The sequence below is a fragment of the Tachypleus tridentatus genome, chromosome 6, assembly GCF_004210375.1.
Source record: "Tachypleus tridentatus isolate NWPU-2018 chromosome 6, ASM421037v1, whole genome shotgun sequence".
In the NCBI taxonomy this organism is placed as follows: Eukaryota; Metazoa; Arthropoda; class Merostomata; order Xiphosura; family Limulidae; genus Tachypleus; species Tachypleus tridentatus.
In genome coordinates, this window is record NC_134830.1 from 114,092,196 (window position 1) to 114,116,579 (window position 24,384).

Here is a 24,384-nt window from a genome sequence, read left to right on the forward strand (position 1 = left end):
TTATCCTTAACTCTTGATATTTATTTGGAATATTTTTATATTCGTTACAAAATATTTTAATAAATTTATTAAATATTTTTTCTTCAAAGTTTCAAAACTAGCAATAAAATAGTGTATCTAAATACTTGTAAACTTATAATTGTTATAATAGAAGAATATGTAATAATCCTGTTAGAAGGTAAAGAGTATATTGGAAAAAGAAATATTCTTTTATCAAAAGTATTTACATTACTATAATTATTCAATATTTTCATTTCCAGATCTAAACAATGTACCTCTGATACAGAAAATGAGGTATTAATAAATTGTTATTCTACCATGCAAATATTGTTGATGAAATTATTTTTCACAGTAATACAGTCACAGAAATTTTGGTTGTGCCACAATGAGTTATGTTATAAAACATCTTACCTAAATGTGGCTGGGCCATATCTGAGTTTAGTAATGGGTGACAATCCTAGTAATTATGCTGACAGGCACTGACTTCTTGTGATGAGGCTGGCTACCTCGCAAAAGATCAAGGAGAACAAGTCATTTATCAGTCGTCTTCTGGCTGTACAGTGTTGCATTAACCTCTTATCATTTGTTTTCTCTAGCTACAACATCTAGTGATCTATTTTCCAGTATCTTCATTTTCATTAAAAACACACTATGGTTACTGTTTGCAGGATATCGGTGCAGAATTACATCACATTTAATAAAGTGGCTTCCATTGTGAACTTGTCTGTTTACTCTGATTTCTGCATGATCTTACACATACATTTATGTGATGGTAATGTCATTCAGTTGTTTTGCTTTCTGCCATCTATCTGGGAACCAACCCACTGAATGTTAAGCAGTACTGCGTGCGAGTCAGTTGTAAATATTTTATTGGTGGTGAAATCTATTTGACGTTCAATACTTTCAGCAGTTCTGACAGAAGCTTGTTTTACAACTTCTGTCTCCATTCTTGTGCTCCTCATAGGAAATTGGTATCTAAGCCACAACGAGTTGGTTGCAATTCTTGATATGGGCTGAGATAAAATGTATTTCATGTTACAAAATCTGTCCTTTTTTATAATTCTGCTTAAAAAAAATCATTTCATAACGCAGTGTTATCTTTCTTTACATGAAACTTTCATGTTTGAGGATGAAATGTTTAAAATTGATAACTTCTTATCAATAGAGATACAGAGGAATTCAATGATAATATACATCAAATTATGTGGGTGTGGAGTAATATATGGAAGTTCTAGAAGCAAACACATCCACAGCTTTAACTAAGCTGAATGGTTTATTACATTAAAGATCATAACTGTGATGATTTGTATGAGTAAAATCAGTGGACTGACAAGTATTTATTTTAACATTTTGTAAAGACAAAGATACTAAGATACAAGGTGATAATATAATCACATTCAACAAATGTTAAAGTCAACCCCCTATAATAAGGTTCATCATAATAATCACTAGTTTAGAAAAGCTGACCAGAAGAGCATTTTAAACTTGTTTGGTCACAGTGTTGATTAAGTCACATTATTTTAAATGACATTTATGAAAATAAAATTATTGTTATTAATATATTGTATTGTAAACATGTATGAATATTGAAAAAAACCACTACAGCATAATTCTTCAAAATATTTGAATATATTCACTGCATTTTAAATAAATACATCTTGTTGCCAAAAACTGACAGTATCAAACACCTAAGTGTTTTACATGAATACAGATAATATAAAAACTGAAATTATTCAAAATACTTTATTGTGTAAATACATCTTTAAAACAGAACTCATTTGAATGTTATTAAATCACTTTGTATACTACAACAAAAACATTCCACAAAATGCATTGTATCTTAACCATGATATAGCAAAATCATTCTATTTCGTTATAAATACTTCCACTAATTATATCATGCATTTTTATGCTACTACTATTATATATATATTATAAACTTGCCAATATTCATTTCATAAATTAAGCAAATAACAACTGGTTCAAAATGCATATTTGTGGAGAAAAATGCACACACAATTTCTTTCAAAAACAAATCAGACACTGAAAAGTTACAAGTTTGTAAAGTAAAATATATATATACATTCACGTAGTTCTTGTTATACGCATTTTTGGAGAAACAAATTAGACACTGAAAAGTTCTGAGGCTGTTCAAAAACATGTATGCACGTGGTTTTCGTAATACGTGTGTTTGGATTAACGCGACAGATGGAATAACACAATTTCTCGATTTTAGTACTTGCGAATTCGAATTAACGTTGATAGTTGAAGTGACTTTACAATGACAATAACATTACGGTTATCTGTGCAGTAGCCAGATGGTCGCAGAATCCGTTTGGTCATACAACTAAATCATTAAAATGAACTTGTCCTGCTTCACACTGGAATTGATGTTTTCTGTAGATGTATTATGTTTATTACGTGAGCACAGGCGGCACGTATAACACTATAAATAAATGGGTAGTTTGAGATACGATGGAACGGGAGATCAACGAAGTTCACGATCTACAAACCATGTGCGATAATCTTGCCTTTAACTTGGCGATGGTTTCGAGGGCTTTTCAGAAATCTTTCTTCTGTAGTATATGCCTGTAGTATATTAAGACTTGACTAATGTCATTCCCACTGGAATTTCACGCATCGTGTATAATCTATGGGAAATAGTGTTTCATTTACGCGACCAATTCCTGGAACGTAACTATCGTGTCGAGAACTACCTATGTGTGTGTATAGTTAATGTAATTAACAGGTTATTAAGACATGTTGACTGTAACTGCGGGAATAATTAACTAAAAATCATAAGAATGATAGTTTTTACTCAAAGTTAGGTAAGCTGGTAAAAAAGGTTACGCCTTGTAATTATATATCAGATAGTCCACACAGGATGGTTTATCTCCAGTACATGATTTGCGTTTCCCAAGCACACCACAGCACTACTCTTATTCATTACTTCACATAAAACATTCTTTAAAAATAAAATAGCATGGATACATGTAAGATTGTTAACTCACAAGGTATCAAATGAATATTTGACTTTAGTCTTATCCTAGTGTGTTGAAGTATATTGGGAGATATGTTATAGGAACAGTTTGTACAAGTAAAGTTCGAATAAAACTTGATATAACTACACAAGTTCCAAACTTTGTTCAAGTAGGTCAGTTCATTATCTAAGCATGCAAAGACTGTGAGAAATAAAGAAGTAAATAACATGGATCTTTCCACAATGTTTTGAGATGCAAGTTGCATATACTTTTCAAATAGACCACTTGTCTGTCAGTGCAGGGTGTTGCCATCTTAAATAACACTCTTCAATCACAATAATAATCTTACTTCTGATATGGTTATTACTAACTATATTAGATAAATTCAGTTCCACTACTAACGAATTAATATTGTTTTATAATATCTAAGTTCTTGGTACCTCCCAAAAAAGAATGTTAGTAACATATGCAAACTACTCTTTAATCTAATTTTAATACCAGGCTAAGTATCTTATCCTTAAAAATGTAAAAGAGAAAAATATATTAATTGCAGTTAGATATTCTTTGCAAAAAGAAATATAACGAGTGGCTTATGGAAATCCTAATATAATGTGAAGTGATATAAAACACTGCTAATTGTCATAAAATACTACAATGTCAGAAGTCAATCAAATAACAAAAGAAAGAATGGAAAGTTGCATCACATATACAAATGTATAAATTAATTACTGAAAATACTTACCCACTGAGAACAAGTGTTTTTCTTCACATAAGAAAGAATATACAAGGATATAAATGACAAAAGTTGCATAAGATACTACAAGGTCACAACAGGTACAAGTGTAAGTCTAAACTAGATGTTAACAATCTGACATCAAGTTGACACCAAATCGGGACACTAATATACGGTGCACTTTAAAATAATCATACAGTATTAGGATCAATATACATTTTCAAAATCTATGGTGCTGCATACATTATACAAATTAATAGGCTAATACAGTAAATGATTTAGCATCCACTACATCTTGTCTTCAAATTATGTTATTTTTCATTCACATCAGTAGTAGCCACAGCCTGTTGAAATGGCAGTATGGTATTTGATGATAGCACCTTTAAATATAAGAAAATGTTTTTCACTTTCATGCTGCAATTAATGATTATATCCAATGTGTTTGCCAGTGAGATACCAAGCCATATTCCAAGATATCCACCAATGTAACTGAACAGCTCTAATTCCTATATAAAGCAGAAATTGTTAAGTAAAATAAATATTCAAGACACATGATTAATGCTTCTTTATCAGGTTTGAGAAAAATGTAAACTTATCAGATGATTATTTTTATAGTGAGTAAGTTATTTCTAACCATTTAACAAATTTATAATTACTTAAACCCTAATGAAAACATTTTATATAACTTCATGATGTCCTTAGCACCTGTAAAACATTTTATAATTGAAAAGTATCATTTGCTAAGTCATTATATGTCTTACTGGAGTTAAACAGTATTTTCAGGTGTAACATATTCTATGATTGTTTATTCAATGTAAAAAGTTTACCTGATATTTTGGATGGTGTTGGTAAGTCGTAACCTCTTTGTTGTGAATAATAAGCGAAACCTTTACAGCATATTCTCTGGAACGAAATGTACATATAAATTAACATCTACATTTTTAGAAATCTGTGAAAGATAGTAATGTTTATAATCACAAAATCTACATAAATTTATTCTCTCGTAAATAATAAGTATTTTAGAAAGTTATTTTTCAATTTGATGAAACCAACATCAGTTATCAGTAAGCTAAATGAATGATAAGTTTTCTGGAAATCTCTGCATTCAAAATAACACTCATTTTAGTGAGAATAAAATTTAAAAATTCCTGAAGTTTATTGGTGGGTAAATGTTTCAATAGAAATTCATTTAGTAATGAATCCAAAATAATCTATTTAATTTGCATGTGATTTTACTGATGCTTTAAAAAAAGTACTTAAAACTTCAAAAGATGTTGTTTGACAAACGTACATAAGATGTTCCTCCTTTGATGGTGATTTGAGTAGTTTGTATTTAAAGATAATCTAATCATTTTAAATAAGCAATGTTAATCCTTCCATAAATAACTAAATTAGAAGTTATGATTTTTCCTATATTGAAAATGTATTTTTCACACATACTTACTTCCAATTACATACATAGCTATTCTTGTTCAGTGCTACTCTTTATTTACAAATATTTTTACACATACGAAAAGCTTTACTTTCACACATGTTCCTCGATCCACAGTAGAAGCACCACACACCCAAGTGACTCCCTCTATGCAATTCTACCTTTGTATCACTTTGATTTTTAGGCGGAAACTGAAACACATGTTTTGAATGAGGAGGAAGCATGGAGAGAGATATCAGAAGTATTTATCAAAAATTTATTTTCAGTCCAGGAAAAGTATAACTTCTGACATTGCAACAAGTGACCAAGAAATCCTGTTCTGATAAAGCAGATGAAACCTGGTTTAGTAAATCTAAGGAATGGTAGGAACAGGCAGTAATTTCCTTCAGCTTTTCCCACAAAGTCCATGAGTTAGTTCAGTTCAAAAAAGGCTTATTTAATAAGCAAATATATTGTGAGAAGTAATCAATAAGCAATGTTTTGGAACATCCCATCTCGAGTTTATATTACTCTAATGAGCGGTGTGCATTTTGTGATCACAGAAATTTTCAAAGTCAACATGGCCTTACAGTATGGGGTTTAATTGTACAATTGTAAGAGAGTGAAGTATACTTGAATAAGCAACATTTGTCACAGAGCAGGATACTAGTTGAAACATGGGACAAGCCCAGAAGTAATATATATAACAAAAGAAAGAAAACTTACCCAGTTACAATTACACCGAAGTCTGAAGAATTGCAACAGATGGAAGATGATAACCTGACAAAGAAGAAACCAGTATTATACAGATAGTGAGAAATGCAAGTATGGTAAATAGAAGAATTTCTTCCAAAGAGTGATGTATGTAAAAAGTAAGATGTCTAATCTGATAGAAAGTCACCTAAAATAACCTGTGGGAAGAAGCAAAGGAAGAATACGTCAACTATATTAAAAGCTGAAAACAATTTCTAAGTTTTAACAAAGAAAGATTAATCTGGTTAAAGGAGAGTATAAGTGGAATGGCACAGATTTCATGAAATACTGAGAGCAAACAAACCTGACTGAAGATGTTTGTGGGCCAAAAGCAAAAGAAACTATGCCTTAATTGTTAAATGATACATGGAACAAGATGACAAAGGTTCAAATGGAGGTAAAGTAGGGCAAAAGAAGATCCATGATAAGGTTGAAAGTAGCTGGTACATGACAAACAAGAAGGTAAATACTGTACATGTGAGTCTAAAAAAGGAGAATGAGAACAGTTGTTGCTGTAAAATTGCTAATATAATGAGAAATGAGAGAGGAAGTTGAGGACAAGTCTCTCAGATAAAATCTGACGAACCAAGATATCTCATGAAATCTTACCACAAAGGAACAAACTCAGATAAACAAGCCCTCAGTGCACCTGAACCCAGAGGGCAGTAACCAATACTGTCAGCAGTGTAACAAGAATTATCAAATGAAACATTGATCCCCTGGATGAAGGACAGATAAATTATAGAAGGATTAAGAATGGAAATGGAAATAGGGGATTATTGAGGCTCAGAGCAATATAAACAATAAACTGACGATGAAAGAGCCATTTGCTGTCTCACTGATTACATTCCGGATTCCAACTGGAAGATCTCCAAATACCAACCTATGAGGAAAATAGGACAAGTGTAAGTTCTTAAGATAAGTATGTGAAAAAGGATTTTGAGACAATACAGCATCTCTCCTCAAAAGATTCAAACAACAGAGTAACCACGTGTACAAAGAAAGAGCCCAAGTTGACAAACATGCCAATGTGGATGTCATTAGAGCAAGTGTATTCCATGAAAACCCCTCAGTATTTTGGTAAACTGCCTTATAGATAAGGTGGAAAATAGTTTAGGGTAGATATAAGGGTAAGATGAGGACAAGAAAAAATTGAACATGGGATAATAAGTGCGATAACTTGAGAAAAATGGCAAACATCAGGAAGGAGGTTGGTTCAAATAACTGGTATTCTCTCAAAATAACTGCTGATAATTCCATAGATGAGTTTTTCCTATCCAAACATTTGTAAATATGTAACTAGAAGGTATAACCTCCAAAATGAATAACCAAAAACAACTGCATTACAAAAGAAATACAAAGTGTGAAAGAGTATGTAATTAACCAATACGTTCAGTGACTGAGCAAAAATATACATAAATTCCACTTCAGAATAACTTACAAATTAGTATTACTGGATTATAAACACTGAACTTGATATTAATAAATCAATAAGAAAATCCAAAAAACTTGAAGAAAGCACAAACTAAACATCCAAACATTATCACTGCAAAATAAGAAATGAAAGTTAGGTAAAACATAATACTTTCTCTACAAAGGTTTGTCACAAGAATCAGGTGCGTGCATGACTCTGCTTGGTAGAGGTTTGTTGTATGGGAGTTTGCATCTGAAAATCAGATAACGCATGTCAATTGAGGGGTGTGTGAAAAAACAAAAACAGGATTGTAGCATATAAAAAAATTTTGCAAATAGAGAGTAACACTGAAAGAGAATAGCTCTATATGTGAACAGAAGTAAGGTACTTTGTACAAAAAAAATATTTAGTTGTAATAATCATAACATAAACACATCAAGAAAAAGTCTCTGGCATTACACATGAATTTAAAAACAGTACAGAAATTTTAATCACAAACACAAAGGACTGCTACACAGCAGAGTTATAAAATAACAACTGTGAGTTATATTTGGTTCATTAAGAAAACTAGCATTTATTGTTATATGACATTCTTATAACTGTTATGTCATGTATTTGTTACATAAAATAAATAAAACATTACTTTTGAAGTAATGGGAAATTTTGTGGTAGTGTAGAAAACAAACACATAACTTAACTGTTCCAAAGAAACTGCTTTCTTTGAAACATATTTGTATAATGCCATTGCTGCTTGCTGAAATATAATATCATGTTTAATAATAACCGTTTTTCTTTCTTATTTTATGCAGGTATATTAATGTTAGTTTAAAATGACTGATTGATTAAAGAACACAAATTATACAGAGTTTAAACTGGAAATATTTGAGAAGTGGAACTTGCTTTTCTGATCCATTTAGACATTTCAATTTGATGTATCCAAGTTTAAATATCCAGGGAAAGGGTATACCTGCCTAAACATTATGAACACTAAAACATTTAATGAACCATCTTTTGTGATGTTAGTTTTCCCCATCTGTTGTTTTCAATGACAAGAAAACAGAACCTAGCAATTAGTTTGTGCTAAATTCAGTACTACTTTGTAATGTGTCTTGCTAATTTTCCCATTATATAGCAGAACAACCTATTATTTTTTGAGAATATCAGATTAACCTGAAAATACCACAAGGACATAAGCATATCTCCTTTCTATCTGCTCAGAAAACAACTTGTATTTAGACACAACAAAGGAAAACAGTGTTTGTAAACAAGTGGAACAATCTCTTGTACTGGATCAACAACTAGCTCATCAGCTTTCTCTTCTTTATGATGAAAACCCAGTAGAACTGAACAAAAAAGTGAACCTGTAATCAACAGATATACTCAATCAGCAACACCACATGGTGTGACTTTTCTTCCTCACAGTTTCAGTCAACATCATCAGGTAGTCAAGCAAAGGATATTCCAGTGATGGTACTTTTAATATTAGAATATTTACACCACTGCAAAATCTCTGCTACAGAAGAGGGGTTACCTACCACAGAGAACAAAGCAATTAAAACAAAGTAGTCTTTGTTTGTGGTGTGTTGGGTGAGTGCTAAGTGTTGTCAGCACAAGGTTATCAATTATGAAAAATGGTTCAGTGGATGCCACAGAGCCAGGAACTCTCATACTTTGTTGTGGAGCAGGGTAGGCAAGGCTGTAAGTTCTCACCAATTGCTTACCAAATCCAATAAAAGCAAAAGTGGGTGGTAAATTATGCCCCTGTGGCTGAAGAAAACTAACACAGCCCAAGTCAATCCTGGTTACTACCCAATTACTGACATGAAAATTCATGTGCATACTGTTGCACACCTGCACTATGTGGAGGGCCTCACATCATAGCCACTGAAAGGTTTACTTCTCATCTGAAAAAAAAGACTTAGAAATTAGCCATTTGAATATACTTTAGTTGCACAATATTCCAAGATGACATGTAGTAGGTAGTAATTTCAATCAGTTTGGTCAGGATTCAAAAACTTAACAAGCATACCCACAACACTCTGCATCATTCATTCATCAGAATTATCAAACTAAGAATGACACAGTGAACAGTACCTAATTCCTCATAAAATTATTAAAACAACTTGTTACTGAAACTGGTTGTTTGTTTCATGTAGTTATCTCAATAATCTTTGAATATTTATTTAGTGTTCAACCACATCATCTATGATAATGTCTTGGCCAACGGATACACTCTGAAACTTTTCGAGAAGTAATTAATAACAATACAACACACACTACTTACTTTCATGCAGTAAACAACTACAGTAAAACCTGTCTAAGGTGAAATTGCACTGGACCGAAAAAATGTCCAGCTTAAACAGGTTTTCTGGCTCGGACATTGTGAACATGCCTTTCCTTAATCATATACTTTTTACTTTTTACGCAATTATATACGTTATACTTTTTTTCAGTTGCAAGCTCCATAGAAGTAGTGGTAGCAACGTTTGACAAATTCTAAAACTGCAAGCAGTTTCTTCTTTATTCCAAAGTATCAGCACTGAGGAGAAATTTGCAGATGGCTCACAGATGCAAGTACACACTTTATATCATTTGTACATGTGGCAAAAGTAGTGTCTATATTACTAGCATATTGCTGCTCCATAGTGTTCAGGATTTAGCACTCAAAAATGGTTATATATTTTAGTCTATGAAATAGTTGATAACAAATTTATGCTACTGACACAAGTAGTAGTGTATAATTAAACTTTACCCTTGTATCAAATTAATCTGATGGACATATATCTTATTTAAGAGTTTTTTAATATTCAATAGCTAATTCAGTTGCAAGCTCTTTAAAAGTAGTAGTAAAGTTTGACAAATTCTAAAGTATCATCACTGGGGAGCATTCACTTTATGACTCACATATGCAAGTACACACTTTATATCATCATGTACCTGTGGCAAAAATAGTGTCTCTATTACTACGATATTTATCTAGAAAGAATGGATAGTTATGACAAAGATAAGAATGCTTCACAAACCAGAGTGCACCAGCTTTAGACAATACAGACAGTGCTTAACATGGTTATAGTGCTAAATCTTATTGTACTGCAGTCCTTCCATTTATTTGTTAGACTTAATTATCAAACCTAATTTCCATTTCTGTAAGCAACGTTAACTATTTGAGACTAGTTACATTACTAACAAATGTAATACGCACCAAGATAAAACATACAACACAATTTCATTCAAATTAAGCAGCAAGGAAAAGCAAAAACAACAAGTTAGTACAAAATACCTCTAGTCTCCTTCAACTTCAGTTACATCAGTAATGACAGTTTGTAAAGAATATTAAGAACTTTGACTTTTATAATGTTTTGCACACCTCTTGTCTTCACAACAATGTGTAAATAATAAGCCTTTAAAGAGTCTGTACATTTTAAACACATTATACAATTGTATTTTACTGAATGTTATACCTAAGTGATCGTGGGTTTGAATAATGATGAAGCATTTCATTCTTTTAATGCTCTGATGTGTGCTGTTGAACTACAAATGACAGTATATGTGCTGGGAAGTCTGAGAGCTCCAGATGACATGGGGATATCAAACAAAGTATAATCCGAGACTCTGAAAATTTTGGTTTGAAAGGGGCTTAATTTTGCGTAGAAACTAAATAATATATATATATATATATTTTTCTCTCTTGAAGTAATAGGCCTCCACTACAGCTTCACGAGATGGAACAGTATTTCCACCATACTCTGTATTCCACTGATGCACTATAATCCATTCCTAACCATGTACCAGTCACCAATTAGTTCCTTTCGGGCACTGACACTAGACCATCTAAACTGAGCATCATCTGTTGCAACACCTGTATCTAAGTCTACATATTACAAAAAAATTACTTTGATTTGAGATTATTTTTTTTTATGTAGAGGAGCGAACAACGTTTCGACCTTTTACATATATATTTTTCTCTACACTAGGTTTTCTCGACATCACTGAAAAAAAATTAGTTTGTAGATGTGATCAAAATCTCTCTGATTGTTCTTTTAATCAAATATTAATGATCTCACCCGTTCTAAGTTTTCCTCAACACTATTTATCTATTTTATATTATGCAATGTTTCAAGCGTCTTCAGCGCCAAATGATAACTTATATTGGTTAGAAGCGGCCCTAGCCAAATCTCCTTTGTGGAATGAGAATTTTCTTCATTTAAAAATAGTACTAGTGGTAACTTCGAATTTATTTCAGATTCCAACATATGCAGTTTTATCCCAATACATAACAATGTTCTATGGATTACTGTTTGATAACCATTAATAAGAGGCCCATAGTTCAGTTTGAAACAAATAAGATCCTGAGTATGGAACACTGATCTGCTCCCCAAGAGGTGAAAAAGAGGACAAAGAGGATGTTAAATGCCCTCATACACTTGTCACATAGCTGCTTGATATGAGGAATGTCTCGGAGACCATAGGAAAGACAACATCATTGAGATGGAGCTCGTGATCAGGGTGTATACTCCATTGGCAGCAAAAGCGCATGCAAATTATTTTAAGAAAGAAAATATAAACCATTTCCCTTGGTCTGCTTTAACAAGCAATTGAGAGCAGTCTGAAGCTACCACCCAAGAAACATCATGCTTGACAACCAACATGAGATGTGTAAGTTGTCAACATAAGGCTCATTTGAAACAGTTGGAGGAAGTTGTATAGTGATAACATAAATACTTGCTACTGAAAAGTGTGATGTTCAAGACACATGCCTGAAGCATTCCAAGTTCCTGTGGAAAAGAAGGGAAAAGTGTCATACCCACAGGTACTTGGAATCATGTGTTCAGTAAAAAGATGATAAAAATGGGTAAATGGTGAAGTAACACACAGAAGTGGAAGTGTCACAAAATGCTGTACCTACATGTGGTTTCGTAAGCCTTCTCGACGTCAAAAAACACAGAAACAGGGCTTTTCTGATTGATGTTGCAAATTGAATCAGATAATCCATGGTGTAGCTCTGTCAATGGAACCCACACTGGGTGAGCAAGAGGAAATTGTTTGATTCGAGGAATCAAACAAGATAAATATTAACCATTCTCTTGAAGACCTTAAAAAGAGAGCTAATCAAAGCATTTGGACGACTGTTAGAAGGAATTTTGGGATCCTTCCGAGGTTGAGAATGAGGAAAGACAATAGCCCAGCACCAAGGAAAAAGAAAAACATTCTCTTGCCAGATCCAGTTAAAAACAACGAGAAGCATAGCAAGAGAGGTAGGAGAAAACTGGAACAGCATGTTATAGTGAACATCATCAGGTCTGACCAATGTACTACCAGACTGATGAAGAGCAAGCTTGAGTTCACCCAGCGGAAAGGGGCAGTTATAGTCATTGAGACGATCAGTTGAAGGAAAGAGGTAATGCTCTGCCTGATAACTGATGGTAAGAAGGCAGGGAAAGAAGAGACATGAGAAAAACTCTTGCCAAGAGTATCAGCAATGCTCTGGACATCAGCAGCTTCCTGACCATTGGAGGGCAAGATGGAAAGGGGATGGGGAGTGTACTTCCCACTGGCTTTCTGAATCTTATTACATAGGATTTTGCAATTGATGATAGAAGAGATGATAGTTGTGACCAAGATTCATTTTGGCTTTTACATTGCACCTGCACTGCAATGGCTAGGGCTTCCTGGAAAGTGATGCAGTTCAAAAGTCTGGAATATTTGTGAAAGGTATCCCAAGCCCATTTTTTAGCCTTCCATGCCTCCTGGCAGATATGACTCCACCATAAACAGAATTACCATAGAAAAAATGTCAAGGTCTTAAAGAATAGAATGAGCAACTGCATAAGCAATACAGTCACTGCTACCATATAGTCTTCTGTAGACAGCAGACAAACAACAGTAGAATCAAGTTCTGAGAGAGCAGTGAGAGAGGGCCAGTTAGCTTGGCATCAACCATAAAAAATATCCTTCAAAATTACAGGAAAATGATCAGTGTTGACCCTCCAAGAAAAGCAAGAGAAAAGTGAAGGAGAGCAATCAGAGATCAATGGCAGTAAAATACTGACTAGGTGCATGAAGATAAGTATAACAACTAGTAATGAAAAAAGAAAAGTTTTGTTCTGAGAAAATGTTCTCTGCAGAATGATTTCTTCCATCAATATCAGCACCTTCCAGCATAGTTCTGAGATGGAGCTGGAGACAATAGCTTCTAAGACTTTAAGTAAGAAATATTGTTAATTGTATTTTAATGCTGTACTTCTTTTTTCTCCACCCACTTGGGACAAGAATAAAAGTAAGAGGGGTGAAAGTCACTACATGTTAAGAGTGAGGGTCCAGTATGAGTTTGAAGACACCATGGTCTTTGCCACTGCAATGAGCACACATCAAAGAACCACAACATCATGATTCAAGTGACAAAACTGCTGACACTGGAAACTTCTGAGAGGGTTTGGAATACATGGCTATACCTTAGAGTTCAGATAAACAACCATAACAATAGCAGGTGGATATCCTGATGTAAATGTCAAAGTTGGAGAGCATAATTTCATCCTTTTGAGTGTAGATAAGCCTCACTGCAGAAATTACTTGAATGGAGAAATCAGCAATGATGTATGACTTTGGAATATTCTTTAAATCCCTCTCAACAATAACTCCTCATGAGGAATTCAAAGTAGCATAGGGAGTAACCTCAATGGGTATATCCCAATGACCTTTAAAATCAAGAGAAATTAATTGTATTTTGAGATAGACGTTTCTACCAACATGTGTACAGAATGGAGCTTCTTAGGAGAGACAGCCAGCTAGCCCTTCTAATCCCTTCTGAATAAGAAAGGGAGATATTAGTCCTAAAGTTTTGTCTGACAAAGAATGTAGTATGAGAAATGAGGCACAAGTGGAGAAGGAGGTGGAAATGTGATAATTTACTTATGAGCTCTTTTATTATTGTTCAACAATTCTATGGTTTTGAGAGCACTATACCCAAACACCAACATCAGAAATAATGTCTACACCACTGAAAACTGGTACTCAGTTGAGACTAGACCAACAGAAACAGCTGACAAACCCCAGGGAAGACCACCAAAGGCCACCCACCTACAGGAATTGAAGGCCAATAGGTGTGTTAGGGCTGAATCCTCAACCACCAGGATTCTCTCCTCCCCTTCATGTAGGTGAATGTTTAAATCTCACAGGAGGTAAACTGAAAAGATAGAACATTCTCTGGGAAGTATTCTCACCACATGCAATCACCCACACCAAGGCGGCTGAAAAAGAAACTTGCATTTAAAACTACTGTAGACCTAATGTACAAGCATTGTTTGGCATAAAATTAACTCAAACTATTACAATATATTATTGATTATATTATTTGATAAACAAATACTGTCTTTTATACACCAAATACATCTCTTAACTCTCAATGAATACTTCATTTCTTATTATTAGTAAATACTTATATTTATAACTAATGCCACACTTAAATCTTAATCAAATTTACTAAATCTAAATTGCACCCTCTATTGAACATCTATATAATAAACAAAAAAAAACCTTACCAAACTTTCTCCTCCTATATTCTGAAATAACTTCAACAATTTTAATACAAAAATAAAAAACTACACTCAACTTCCATTCATCAAGTGATTTTTTTTACAAGACACACAGTACAGAGGCAGGATTGCCCTTTGTTCCTCACTGTTCTGTCAATGGGTAATTTCTCCTTGTAAATGGTAAATGAATCCATTTGTGGTTCTGTCTTCGGTGATCTTCTGGAAATAGTTTAAACAGGAGTCACATGCTCATCAGCAGGTTGACCTGTCATTAGTTTCCTAGCAGGCTGTTCTTTCCCTAATATACTTTAATAGACCATCATCATGGAAGACTTGGATCATGTAAACCACATCACCAGTTTTTCTTTTTGTATAAAACATACACCTCTTCTCAACATCTCCTTTACTTTAGGAACCCTACTATTTTGCAACAAAACTTGTTTAGCCAAATCAAGCCACCTTGATGGAATCCAGTATCTTGAGCACTAACATAATCGTGACTTTTCAGTTCATTACAAATCAATTTAAGATTTTATTTTGTAAAGTCATGTATGGCATCTTTATTCTTTAGACACATTGCGATGATAAATCCCTCAAAACATATAAAAGCCATAACTACTATTAAGCAATGGTAGCTCTATCAACATGTTTAGAATGACACAGGAAAAGGAAGTATACAGAGCAAAATTTTGGAACAGTGAACAGAGGAAGGAATAGACTTCAGACAAACTTGCAAAATATTAGTTAGCATGTTAACAAATTTTAGATACCAAACAGATGACAATATGAAGATTTAAGCAAAGTAGACCTGCATCTTTCAATGAAGCTCTGCAGTTTACAATGGACGTAAAGTCCATTAATGCCACAAATACACAGATAGACACAATCTCAAATTTATAAGATCATAAATCAAACAGATTTGAAACATCATCTCTCCCTGATGATGGTCTAGAATCACTGAAAGAATCAGTTAGACAACCAGCAACATCTAATGAATGAAATAAAACTCAAGAAATAGATATTTCAAGTGTAACTTCAAAGGAAATACTTCTAGGAAGTGCAGACAAAATCATGTAAGGAATAAGAACTCTTCCCATAGGATATCAGAAGGTGAGAAATATTATACACATGCAAAATGTGGTTCTTACAACTAAGACAATAAAGACTCAACAGCTTTTACTACAATAAAGTGACAATATTTTACAATATTTTAAGGATAAGTCTCTAAGCTAAATCATATCAAAGGAAAAACATTGGGAAATAGGATTTAGTTTGACTTATAGAGTGAAGTACAGCTGAGAATACTATATCTGCCTCAAATATAACAAGATATTTATTATTTAAACAAACCACTTCACAAATCCACAAGTTCATTGAAAGTTTTGTAGGATGTTAATCATCAGTGGTTCTCGAGCCACAACAGTTTGACCTCATTTTATAGTGAAAGGTGAGAAATTGCTCTGGTAATAAAAACAAGAGGACAGAGTGATGCAAACAGTAGATGGACAAAGAGTTCAAGAAAGTTATCATTACTGAAAGAAGCTTCTCTATAACTCATGATATGTGAATAACTGTCACTGAAAAAGAGCACATACTTTGTATAGAGATACTGATGAAAACTTTGTCTAGCTTCAAACAGTTTCACAGTCTAAGAACAGGAAGTCTTTGTACACTACAAAAAAATTATTACACTAGAAAATGAAGTTCATGTGATAAAAGGGAGGGTTGTTACTGTATCACCAAGAAGTGAAAGGTTAAAACCAAGGATTTTTAGGAGTAAGTCTTCACTTAATGACTGGAATGAGTACAACCAAACATTACAGAATATTCTGAGGAATTCACAGTAGGATGAGCTCACATGTATTTCAAGAATAAAAACGTAATATACAAATTTACCAGAGACAGACTTAAATTAAATGGTAATAAAATGAAATTTCAAAATGATATCAGGAAGACAGGTTTCCATCAAGATGATATGACATGCCCATAAAACCCCTGTCACAAGAAGAAAGAAACTAAGCAGGTGTTTGAAAAGCACACATATATTGTACCAAATGTTTCAATGATGTAGTTTACATGATCTAAAAAATTAACCACAGTGTACATCTTTAGAAGCACATTAGTAAGAAACTACCAACATAAATCTGCAACTGGAACAGTGAATCTGATGAGGATAGCAGGATACTTAACGTTCCTGTTGAGACCACTTTCAGAGGATCATCAAGAATAGAACCTTCATAAAATTGACTCAACTACTTATCTAATAAGAACTCTACCAGTAACAGAACAGCAAGTGAGGAAAAGAGTTAAGAGGCCATGACATCTGTTATAATATAATCTTTAGAAAAGCAAACCATAGAATTTTAATGAATGTCAGGGACTGAGAAACTTTGTGAAACAAACAGAAACATTAATGCATTTTCAATAATGAGGAGTGAGTAATGAACAAGAAGTTACTGAATAATGAATGAAAATTTAATTTGTTCATTATAAATTAAAATACAATAAATTCTTCAGTAACTGATTTAGCTGTGTTTGTACTAAGTGTGATAACATTTATTCTGCTATTAAACTACTCTGCGAGAAGTGTATTTATCAATGAAGCAAACTTAGGCATTTGTTTCAAAATTTATATTATATACTTGTATATAAAATGAGGCCTACAGTAGTTTGGTGGTTTCTGCTCAAAATATTTATATTTGAAGCTTTAAGAAAGTATGCCTGTAGCCAAGGTTATAAAATAAACTAAATTAATATTGTTATGTAAACTGGGCTTTGTAGTATTTTACCAGATATTCCAAATGAGCCAATCTGTAACATAACAGATTAAACAATATAAATACATCAGCTACATTATTTGTTTCATTATATTTATATACCAAAAATAATCACATACAAAAGAAGTCTATTTATCAATATTTAAACCACAAACTATCTTAATGTTCTCTATTCCTGATCATAATTGGTAATCACTGAAATATAAACAAATGTCTATTAAAATATTAAAGCCAAAAGTCACTTTCTGAACAACTTCTAAATTGTATTCTGTCCACCATGTGATAATAAACCACATTCTAATACTTTAGAACACCCAAATTAATCTACTAAGTTTACACATAAATACAGCATAAGTTTCATTTTTTCTTTTCACAAGGAGCTTTTCAATTCAAACACAAACACTCCAATCATGTTATCTGTAGATAACACTAACCTGCAGGGAATATGGCATAAGCCTTCACAATAATGTTGTGCATCAACTGTCTCTGATTTAAGAGGATTTGTTTTGCAGACTGAAAAAATTATATTTATAGATTCAGATATAATTAAAATAATAGTTAATCTACAGTAAGAAAAGATGTTTTTGCTTCACCATTTGGCAGCCATTGTATTCAAAGACCTATTATGTTGGTGACAATGTATATATATGTTAATTTATGTTATGTAGGCATGATATATGTTTTCTACTTGCTTGTTTCAGTATTGAATTTCTTCATATCAGGTTACAACCTCTTTTATGCTTGAATGGAAGTTCACAGTTTCTATTAGTAGATCTGACATTACTATATAATTAAGTCATATGAAGTTTGGTCAGTCTGGTATAGAATCTCAACCACGACAGTTTGGAAAAAACTATTCATTATCTAGTAAATGCAAACAACTATTATATAAATCACATACGTTCACACTGTATGTGTTGTAAGTAATAAAGATTTTTTATTGTATTTCTGTACAACTTTATATAGCTTTTTCATTTCTTTCTCAGGAACTTAGTTATATCATAATATATTTCTTGTTTGAATCTTCCATCATTCTGAGGACCTATTTTATTTATTTTATGCTTGTATTTTAATTTAGTTTCAGAAAAATTATTTTATGAATTATATTTTGTAATACATTATGATAATTGGAGGCCAAATTTCTTGTAGATATTGTATTTGAATACCTTTAATTGTTTACCCCAAGAGTTTATTTTGCACTTCATTAACATGATTTCTCCTTATAAATATTTCATTGTTAATAGTCTATTAATTATTTACTGTTTTTGTTATCCAAGAATTTGTTCTGTATTGTACATTAAAAGTTTTATTTTTTCTGCTGTTTTGAATTTTGATCAGATTATTTGTTATTGTTAAAGGTTTTCAGGATTTAATACACTGTTTTTATTATGATTCTTCTCAGAGGGTTTTCATTATGTATTGTAAATGTATTTTTGTCAAAAATGTTTAATAATCTATTATATAGTAAAGTTGAACATTGTCAACATCTATATTCTATAGTATTTCAATTTTATTATTTTGTGTTATAATATAATTAACTGGCATTTACCAATGCGACCCAATCATATTCTTTGTTAAATGTTATAGTGTCTGTGTTGCACATAACTGTTCCCAGAGTGTGAATAAATTACAGTATTTATTGAACAGCACAAATATACAGATGTTATTGATTTCAAAGTCTAACTTTATGTGCTGGCTTGGGAACATGCCAGAAGTAAAGAAGGGGTAAAAGAGTGATATACAGATATACCATGCATTCAAGCCTGTCTGATTTCATACAGAAATTTTAAAAGAAAGTCAGCTGTTTCACGAACGTGAAATTTTCACACAACAAATTACTTTTACCTTAGCTACAATTTTTACTTTGTTACTCCCTTAAGAAAACACCCAATCTGTCTGTGATTGATATGGCTGTAATGCTTATGCATGCATTCCAATGAGAGATATCCTGAGGTGACAGACTTTCTTATGTTTGAATAAGAATCACCATTCAAATGGATATTGCTAATTCTTGACAAATCAAACGCTACTAATCATTGTAAGTTAGTCAGCCTGTAGAGAAAGTGACCATCTATCACATCAAGCAAGCACACACAACACTTTTACTTCCTTCTTGTGAACTCCATTATAGAGAACCTAGAATTAGTATGCAATACATATCCTTTAGGATCTCTCCTTACTATGTAAACCCAGTTTGTTTGTTTAAGGTACATTAGGTCAACTTGAAATTGACAAAGTTTAACGTCACAGAGAATTTAACATTTGTCTTTTATGCAACAACTTTAAAATATATTATTTTGTTAAGTAATTTACATCTCATTCATTATTCTTTGTTTTGCATTTGATCAACGATCATTATACTACTATGTTATGTTCTAATCTCATAAAGAATGACAAAGCTGTTTAGGCAAGTTTCTCAAGAGTGTTATAATTAGTCTGTACTCAAAACACATAGTGAATTATACAAATTATTTTGTAAGATGTTATGGATTGAATTGGCTTACCTAGATTTTGGTTTAATAAACTCAATTTTCTGGCATTGTTGTTTTTATTTTGCATTAATTTAATTTCTAACTGAAGGTCATTAAACAAATTATTCTTAATATTCATTATTAATAGTACCTAGTTACCTGTCTTTTACTGTGATACATGTTAAATTAAAAACACAATTTTAATGTTTTTGGATATTAATATTACCAATTTTTAAGAGTATAGTTAATAATTTGAGGTATGTTAAGTATCAGTATGAAGAAAATGAACTAACTCTTTATTCTAAAGTATAAAAGACAAATAATAAGAAACATATGTAACCGATACAACACTTTATGAAGATCACTGAAAATGGAAGATAAACTTCTACTTTTCTTCTTTGGAATGATTTATGGGAAATATATTTCATGCTAACTAGAATATTAGTTTTCTGAAAAAACAGACAAAATATCTTCCACTACAAATAATGTTCATGAAAGCATACAGTTTTAGAATAGGTTAAACAGGATTCATCACTATTCAAGGAAGAATAATTTTTACTATTTATCTTGGAAAGTTCATTTTACTTTTTTAAAGATTTATCAAAATTAAACACGTTTATTGAAATTACCATTTAACTTAGTTATTGATACAACTGTATCACTCTGTTGTCCCTATACATTATGGATATACAATGCATAAAGAAAAACCAACATTTCCAAATACTTGTTTAATTAAAGTATGAAATGATTAAAACTACAATACTACCTCTTTCTTCCATAGACTGTTGACACAATGAACTGATCCAGGAAACTCATATAAATAAGGATAATCATCATATATACAACCACACATTTTCAAAGTTAAGTTGGCTGAACACTCCTGGAAACAGGTCTAGAACAAAATAAAATTTATGATGGAAAGGAAATTGCACATAAAGACATGGCAGGCTGCAGAAAATAGATATTATAAAACGAAAATTTTTAAAATAGCTCACTATAGTAATTTTCATCTTCTTTCAACATAAAAGGTTAGATTAGAATTTTGAGTGAATCTATATGGGAGCTATCTACATAGCTGTCCCCAATTTGAAGTGACAGACTGGAGAAAAGGTAGCTAGTTAACACCACCAACTGCCAACTCTTGACTTAATTTTTTTACCAACAAATTCTAAAACTGGTCTTCACATTATGAAAACCCATGGCTGAAAGATCAATAACTTTTGATGATGGTGATTCAAACCTGTGACTCTCAAATTGCAAGTCAAACACTCTTAACCACCAGGCCTAAAAGTATTTGATTCAGCTGTAATCAAATATCACCTCTACAATGCACATTAACTTTAAAGTAATAACCAGTAATAATAAAGTAATAATTCAGGCAGTTTAAAATGTAAAATAAAAATAATATCTACTGTTGTTTTCAGCAAAGGTAATAATATTTAATTTCCTAGTATTGATTAAGTACTTACTGTAAATTTTCGGTGATAAAATGTAAATAAATACAAATATTATTAATTAGATAAGTTTTTATCACTTCACACTTACTAAGTAGTTCATATTCTCCATTTTAGCTGCTGATCTACAACAGTTTTCAAGAAAGAGCCAAGTATACTGGTAGTGCCACAATATAGTTCTGGGTTGCCTTGTTAGACAGGCCAGTCTTCCCCATTAGGGCTTGAATCAACTAACATTTTAATGATAACTGACTATTATCATCTAGATGAGTGGATAAGGCTCCTTTTATCTTATAACTTTTCACATATGGGTTTAACCCATGACTTTAGTATTGTTTCAAATTATTGTAGAGGGTTCTCTGGCATGACAGTCTATTACTGATGTAACAGTTTATAACACTTGTATGCCTGATACAGAATTCTAACTAATACTTGAATTTTGTTCCTTCATTGTATTAAAATCTACATTCACAAGAGATGTTTAGTAAGATCTTTTACCTCTCCATTGGGTGTTTAGTGAGAGTTTTAATATTTAAAATGAATTTACTGCAAATATTATTTCTGAACACTGCTCTTACTTTAGGCTGTTTGCATATCCTCTGTATGCTCTCAGAAAAATCCATGGTATACAAGAATGTAACTGTGTGTCTGTAATTTTTTTCCTGATTATTTGTTATGCTTATCTACTCTCTTCTATTTTATCAAACTGTGAGCTTTGTTTTTACACTGATGATTTGATTTATGCTTAAGATATTTAACAGCATTTGTTGGTTTCTGTAAACCCCTGTGATATATGAGTCATGGTCTTAATTACTATCATGTCAAGAAATGGGAGTTTATTATCTTTCTCTCTTTCCCTTGTCTAGTGTATATTGAGATGTTATCTAGGATGGATGTTTTAGAATATTAAAACTTCCACAAAGGTTTGTTTATGGAATTTTGTGCAAACTCATTAAAACTGATCTACTTTTGAAGTGGCAGATTAGAGTAAGTGCAGCAAATCATCATGCTTTCACTGCCAGCCCTTGGATATTATAATTTAAATGGATGTAGAAGGCTATTTTTATTTTCCTTTTTCTTATATATTGGTTTATCTTATTATTTTAGCATTGTTTCAAGTTATCATACAGTCTTCTCCCACACAGACACAACTGAAAAGACAAGCAAGTTAATTAATAGGTTTCCATCCAAAAGCTAGCTAATTGTGCATCAAGTGCCTGAACCAATAGGACATGCCAGGCTCTATTCCTCAAAGCTGTAACATTTTTGATCATTGTACACTTTTGTGTATTATTTAGTAAATATAATGACCACTCCTTGTAACAATAATGAATTTTCTTATTTCTTCAATGTTTGCTGTAGGTTGCATATAATGATAGGCCTAACTTCGAAACCAGCATTTAAAAATAAATTTTTAAACTAATAATATGCCTAACTCATACTTTAATTTACTTAAAGTACCTCTTCACTAAGTTATTTATGCCTAAATTACTTGCAATATTCACTCACTAACAGATTGAAAGCAACCACACTCTCTGATTCACTGTCTACTATAACAATAAATTAACTCAGTCTTATATTTACAGGCAGTTTAGTTTCCCCTTTGCTTCAGTACTCTTCTGGGTTCTAGAGAGGCCTAAACATTCATGAAAGTATCTATATGCTGTATTATTTTAATGATAGAAATGCTTTCACCACAGTGTTAAGGTAAAGTGCTACAATCCCTGCACAAAGTTGTTTCTTATATAATTGTCCTTCAGCTGTATAGCTGTAACGCAAGGAATTTACAACACTAAAATCTGGACTGTTGTTTTCTTGTGATGAACACAACGGATAGTCTAAAGTAGCTTTTACCTAAAATAAAGAAACATATTATTTAATTTGTACACTTTAGTGCTTCAGTGGTGAGTCTGAGACCAGAAATTGCCAAACAAATATAGTCTCGCCTTTCCTTGATGAGTGGAGTAGGGATAACTCGTTTTGTATCAAACAAATAAATAATATTATATGTTATATTTATATGCAAAAACGGCTCTTTTGGGTTGAGAAAATATTTTACATAGACGAGCGAACAACGTTTCGACCTTCTTCGGTCATCGTCAGGTTCACAAAGCCGTTTTTGCATATATATTTCTCTACAAGTGGGTTTCTCGACATCACTGATTATATGTTATACTTGTTTGAACTTCCGTGGCGCAGTATTATAGCCCTTAGTGTAGATTTATGCTTAATAATAAACAAAATATATTTGTTATGGTCTAAACGTTTTAAATATTATTAGCATTATGACAAAAGTAAACAAATACTTGCCCAACTGGTAAATAAATGCATTCTAATTATTATAATTTTTTGTTCTTTATAACTTTGCATACATACGCTAAGCAAGAGCGGTATATTAAATCAGCTGTTTTAGTTCTGATCTGTGCAGCTAGACTTAATGTGAAGTTAATGTTAATCAGTACCGCAATTAATAGAAAATAGGTTATTTTCTTTAATTTGTCTCATGGATACTACAATATAATTATATATTAATTATATTTATATTCGCCGTCACCAAGTAATCATCATTAACCATAAGTATGTTAAATTACGTAATTGTTATAATATACCTCATCTAGTATATTACACTGAATGAGATCATACAAACTGCTATTTCTGTGTCTTCAATTCTGTAATTGATTTTCTGTTGTATGATGTATTTATGCAATATTAATATTCATACATAGAAATAAAACTGAAGTAACTTTTGTCATGTTTTTGATGAAAGTGTGCAATTTGTTTCAAACGTGAGCTGCATAGAACACTATTCTGAAATTAAATAATTCATACTGAAGTTAAGGATACTGTGTTTTGATTAT

General features: G+C 32.1%; 1 protein-coding gene across 5 annotated transcripts; it reads right to left on the minus strand.

The window, feature by feature from the left end:
* Positions 1-1,607: 1,607 nt before the first annotated feature.
* LOC143253353 (uncharacterized) lies at positions 1,608-23,967 on the minus strand. 5 transcript variants are annotated; one of them, XM_076507112.1, is made up of 5 exons: positions 23,837-23,944; positions 21,618-21,756; positions 20,839-20,964; positions 4,542-4,617; positions 1,608-4,094 (listed from the first exon to the last, which is right to left on the minus strand). In XM_076507112.1, the coding sequence occupies exons 2-5, from the start codon at positions 21,636-21,638 to the stop codon at positions 4,042-4,044; spliced, it is 276 nt and encodes a 91-aa protein (XP_076363227.1). In that variant the 5' UTR covers positions 21,639-21,756; positions 23,837-23,944; the 3' UTR covers positions 1,608-4,041. The 5 variants fall into 5 exon arrangements, with proteins under 5 accessions (XP_076363227.1, XP_076363226.1, XP_076363228.1 ...); XM_076507111.1 differs by having other exon boundaries at positions 1,608-4,220; XM_076507113.1 differs by lacking the exon at positions 21,618-21,756 and having other exon boundaries at positions 23,837-23,967.
* Between the last annotated feature and the right edge of the window lie 417 nt (positions 23,968-24,384).

Bases quoted from the DNA above. Each gene is read 5' to 3' on its own strand.
- LOC143253353 (XM_076507110.1), bottom strand. From the start codon at position 23,896: ATGCAAAGTTATAAAGAACAAAAAATTATAATAATTAGAATGCATTTA. The intron at 20,965-23,836 runs GCAAGTATTTGT...ATTTTGTTCTAG, and splicing joins TGCATTTATTTACCAGTTGG to ACCTGTTTCCAGGAGTGTTC. The intron at 4,618-20,838 runs GTAGTATTGTAG...ATTTCGTTCCAG, and splicing joins ACAGTCTATGGAAGAAAGAG to AGAATATGCTGTAAAGGTTT.